The 5,000-nt window shown below is 44.9% G+C and overlaps 1 protein-coding gene across 1 annotated transcript in view; it reads right to left on the reverse strand.

Moving 5' to 3' along the window:
• Positions 1-5,000, reverse strand: part of canx (calnexin) — a 27,345-nt gene that overhangs the window by 19,137 nt on the left and 3,208 nt on the right. Inside the window, exon 2 of the mRNA XM_058397453.1 lies at positions 458-667. Coding sequence (XP_058253436.1) covers positions 458-664 — 207 coding nt within the window. The 5' untranslated portion in view covers positions 665-667. The remainder of the gene's footprint in view (positions 1-457; positions 668-5,000) is intronic.

Consider the following 5,000-nt stretch of genomic DNA (forward strand, 5'->3'; position numbering starts at 1 on the left):
GAGGGCAAACAACCACCTCAGCACCAGAGCTGGTCTTTATTTACAGATAATAATAATAATAATAATAATAATAATAATAATAATCTTAGTCTTTCAGAATAGAAAGCAATCACAGATCGAGGTTCCTGTGAATTAAACAGCAAACCTAACCACTAATTTCCTGTTTATTTAAGCATATTTTCTTTAAGGTCAAAGATAAATTCATACACCATTTCTTTCTATTGCGCATGGTTTCTCCTTCTAGACTCATACATGGTTAATCAGCATCCCACAGCAGGTGATTACTCAGCTCAGGTGTGTTGGGACTGGAATTAAACTCAAATACAGTCTCTAAGATCTCCAGTGGAAACCTCTGGTGTGAGCTATTTAAGGGTTTTAAAGGAGCGATGGACATAAATAACTCTTCATTAGCGGCTGATGAGCTGTGATGAGTTAATGATGGAGTGGTTGATCTTACGGTAGGAGCTGCTGGCGTGGGCGTTGGCTTGTCTTCCTCCGGCTCAAGGTCAATCTCTCCATCTCCGTCCAGCAGGTCTTCATCCCCCAGGTTGTCTTCCACGTGTACGTCCTCGTCTTCTTCCTCGTCCTCCTGAGCCCGCACCTGTAGCGTCACGCACACGCTCAGCGCTAGCAGCAGCACGCACAGCCGCACCTTCAGCTCCATAGTCTAGAGATAGGCGAGGAAAAGAAACAAGGATGAAAATGGAGGATATGGCATTAAAATGAGAATTTAACACCATGCAGGTGTTTAGATAATAATCAACATGCACTCCGGAGAAATGTAACGACCATGAGGTTTTACTCTAACAAAAAAAAAAAGCTTAGGTACTACTGGTTGAAGCATTAACTTGTATGTATAACATTTGTGTCGCATCAAGCTGCATAATCACTGATTACTTTCCTAGAACTGCACATCAGAGTTTCATTCTACCTACACAACAGCAACTTGCTAGCAACTTCAATTTGCTTTAGCTATTAAAGGAACGCCAGACATTTACTCCATTTAATTTTATATGGTGGTAGCTCAAGTCATGGGGCGGCAGGAGCTCAAGTCATGGGGCGGCAGGAGCTCAAGTCATGGGGCGGCAGGAGCTCAAGTCATGGGGCGGCAGGAGCTCAAGTCATGGGGCGGCAGGAGCTCAAGTCATGGGGCGGCAGGAGCTCAAGTCATGGGGCAGTGGTAGCTCAAGTTATGGGGCAGTGGTAGCTCAAGTTATGGGGCAGTGGTAGCTCAAGTTATGGGGCAGTGGTAGCTCAAGTTTATAGGGCGATGGTAGCTTAGGTTTATGGGCCAATGGTAGCTTAAGTCATGCGGCAGTGGTAGCTGAAGGGGTTAAGGCTCTGGGTTGTCAATCAGAGGATTGAGGTTCAAGCCCCAGCACCAGCAAACTCCACTGTTGGGCAACTGAGCAAGTCCCTTAACCCTCCCTGCTCCAGGGGCGCTGAATCATAACTGCCCCGGTGCTCTGACCCCAACTTCCCCTTAGCTGGGATATGTGAAGAAGAGAATTCCACTGTGCTGTAACGTATGTGTGACGAAAATAGATGCTTCTTGCCCTCTTCTTCTCCTTCCTATAGTAAGGTGTAAAGTTTCAAAACATCTTTTCCTTGACAGCAACTCTGATGTAGCTGTTACTATAGTAACAGCAATGATAACATGTTTATATACAGGTACAAGAGTCCGAGCTGCGCATCTGAGCTGAGACTTCAACAGCACTGAGGCATTATACATACAGTCCCTGCAGGATTTTGCAATCGCAGCAATAGACAAAAAGAATCAAGCAACTCGGAGATAATTGGAGAAGCTTGCAATTTTTCAAATTACTGCAAACTTCAGACAGATCAGGGCCGAAACGCATGGTGCGACGTCACAATGAGCATTCAGACAAAGCCCTAGCGTGTGGAGCATGAGTAGAGACAGCAATAACACATGTATCTTCACCGGCAGGAGTTTAAAAGAAGCTTACAGTCTCACCTATTCGAGTTAAAATAAATAAATACACGAATACACTGACAAAACACTCTCATGCAAATGTTTTGAAAAAAGCCGCAGCACAATCCGTCAGCCTTTTTTGGCGTGCAACAGTCTCGAAAATCCTCTGGGGGAAAAACCTGGATGGACTGATGATATTTTAACACCACACTGTGTTCGTGCCATTAAACACTGCTCTGATATTAATCTGCCTGTAATTAAGTTATAATTACCCGGGTCTATCAAATAAATAAATAAATAAATCCACTGCCACGCAGTCAACAATGCTCCAGGTGGAGTCATGTTACCGCAAACATTCTGCTTAATTACCAAAACAGCCTTAAGCCTTCTCGAAAACTGAGAAATGAAGCTTTCATGATGTCACCTGAGGAGATGCTCATCAGCTCAAGATTACGCTGTGTAAAACTCTTTTATATCTCTTTGTCTGATGTCGACAGAGTCGTACGGCCGTGGAGGACACGGTGGATGTTACCGTCGCCTCGCTGCTAGGCGCTCATCGCCACGGCGACAGGGAGCGAGACAGGGAGTCCTGCAGCCTCAGCTGTTTCCCTTAAGGAGATTTAACCCAAGGAGATTACACCTCTGAACCAGCGCACCAACACACACACACATTAACTAATTGGGTTTACACATTACCAGTCTACTCCCAGAAGAAAATGAGAGACTTGTGAGACTGATATTAATCCTGAAATTCTATGTCCGGCTCGAACACAGCGCTCGTTTCACACATCATTAAAAGCTCCATCATCATCATCATCATCATCATCATCATCATGCTGAGGCACGAGTCGGAAACAACGAAAGGGCCGAGTACGAGACTTTAATAAAACACCATTACCATACTGTGATGATGTGGCTTTGGGAACTTGAGGAATAGCAAATAATCCCTTTTCTACTTCCTCTTTGTGCATATCAGAGAAGATAATCTAAATTAGCACCACAGAAACCAGAGAGGAATCAGTCTAGTGCCCTGAAGCGGAACATAAACCTCATTTCCTGTCCAAAACAGAAAGAATTCTTGTTTTAAAAAGCCGAGCGGAGCCGAGGACCTCGGGGTAAAGCTGCTGAGGGTTTCTAAGAGGACGTATCCATAAACATTACACAGAGCTCCTCAACTCCCTTGCTCATACACACCTAGCGTTATCCCTTCATCCCTCCCTCGGTAACACTCCTGTAATGAGCTTAAGGCTGATTTCACATACGCAGCGTTTAGTCCGTTTGACTCGAACCCTGGTGTGTTTGTGCAGGTGAGAAGACCTCGCTCGGTTCCACTCGAACGCTACTCGACTGCAGCGTGAAAGCCATTCAACCTCGTATGAACCACGCTGCAGGAAGTCAAGCAAACATGGTGTGTGTTTTGGATTGTGGTATTTTCGCTAAACTGACCCTCAAGAGACAAAAGCCCCAGCTGCAGCAATGCCATGTGTGCGGCTTACAATAAGAGGAAATAAACACTGAACGAAGAAAGAATATTCAGAATTAAGCAGTAAATAATTCAGAATGATCAAGTAAAGAGTGTGTTCTCTGTGTTCGGGTGATTTCTGTACATTTCTACATGCACATGGTGATGGGGTGTGTCTTACTGCCATTGTTTTACTGAACAATGAGTGAAAGAGTCTCATGAAGAGGGTTTGAATCCAATACGTTCATTTCCTGAGCCTCTGATCCTACACCTACACCAGGGGACTCGGGGCACAGAGTGGGGGATGCCATGGGCAGGGTGCCAACCTATCCCAGGGTACAATCACACACACAAAATCTCACAGGCTCTTACACACACACACACACACACTCACTTACACACATGCACAATCTCACACAACGGCTTACACCCACACACACACAATCACACAACCTTTTATGTGCACACACACACACACAATCCCACAACCTAATACACTCACAATTTCTTAAGCTTTCACACACACACACACACACACACACAATATCACAACCTCTTACACACACACACACTATATCACACACGACATCACTGGTGAAGGTTGTGTCCACACCCTGCCCAAAACACCCTCCCCCAAAACACCCTCCCCCAAAACACCCTGCCCTTCTCTGCAGAAATGATTCAAACTGATTGAGTAAAGTCTCAGCTGCATCAGTTCCTGACTTACAACAGCTCCATGTGAGCAACTCCCATGACTGACTGGTGATGGTTTCCTTTCCATACTTGACCATTACGTTTTCGCTCATTTAGCTAGCTGAGGCAATGACAAGAAGACACGCGACCTTTGTGTTCGTCTGTCTTTAAACCTTCTTCAAAACCGTTACTTTAGAACACACCATGTCACCAGGTCACTAGGTAATGAGTATCTCCATGACAGTCTGAACCGAGGTGTCTAGCCCCGTCGCGAGTCTCTGGTCAGATGTGCCGCGTTCAGTCATAAAAGCACTTGAATGAATAAAACCGCAACAAAGGATTTGCTACAGAAGAAAATCGGAGCTGATGAACTAGAGCCAGATTAGGTTCGGTTCGCTGAAATGCTTATCCGGGTCTGCGTCCGGGCCGTGGTTGGTGACTCCGTTTTTGTACTATTCATATGCAAAGCTTTTGTGGTTAGGTTTAAGGCCTAAATTGAACAGCGATGCACCCGAGACTAAAGGGGGGGGGGGGGTTTCTCTCAGTGGAATCACAAACACTTGCAGGTTATTCCCCAACAGCTGGTGTTTGCACCGATCATTATGGTGTTATTTGTAAACACTGATATCAGCCTGTGTTAAGGCACTGAGAGTGGAGTCTCCCGAGCCTCGGAATATGAAGAGAAGTCGATCTCTGTATGATTTAAACCAACCTTTTTTTGTTTTTTTACAAAAATCCCATGGCACACCACCATGCAAAAAGATCTACACAAAATGACACAATCAAATCTCTTAATTTGTTTATACTCTCTCAGGGTGAAACCTGGGCTCTCTTATTCAACACTGTGGTTTTCTTATTAAAGTTTCCTGTTTCTCTGTGTGGTCATCCAAAATGTTCTTGAATTAACAAGGC

Source organism: Hemibagrus wyckioides, linkage group LG08 (assembly GCF_019097595.1).
Source record: "Hemibagrus wyckioides isolate EC202008001 linkage group LG08, SWU_Hwy_1.0, whole genome shotgun sequence".
Taxonomy (NCBI): domain Eukaryota; kingdom Metazoa; phylum Chordata; class Actinopteri; order Siluriformes; family Bagridae; genus Hemibagrus; species Hemibagrus wyckioides.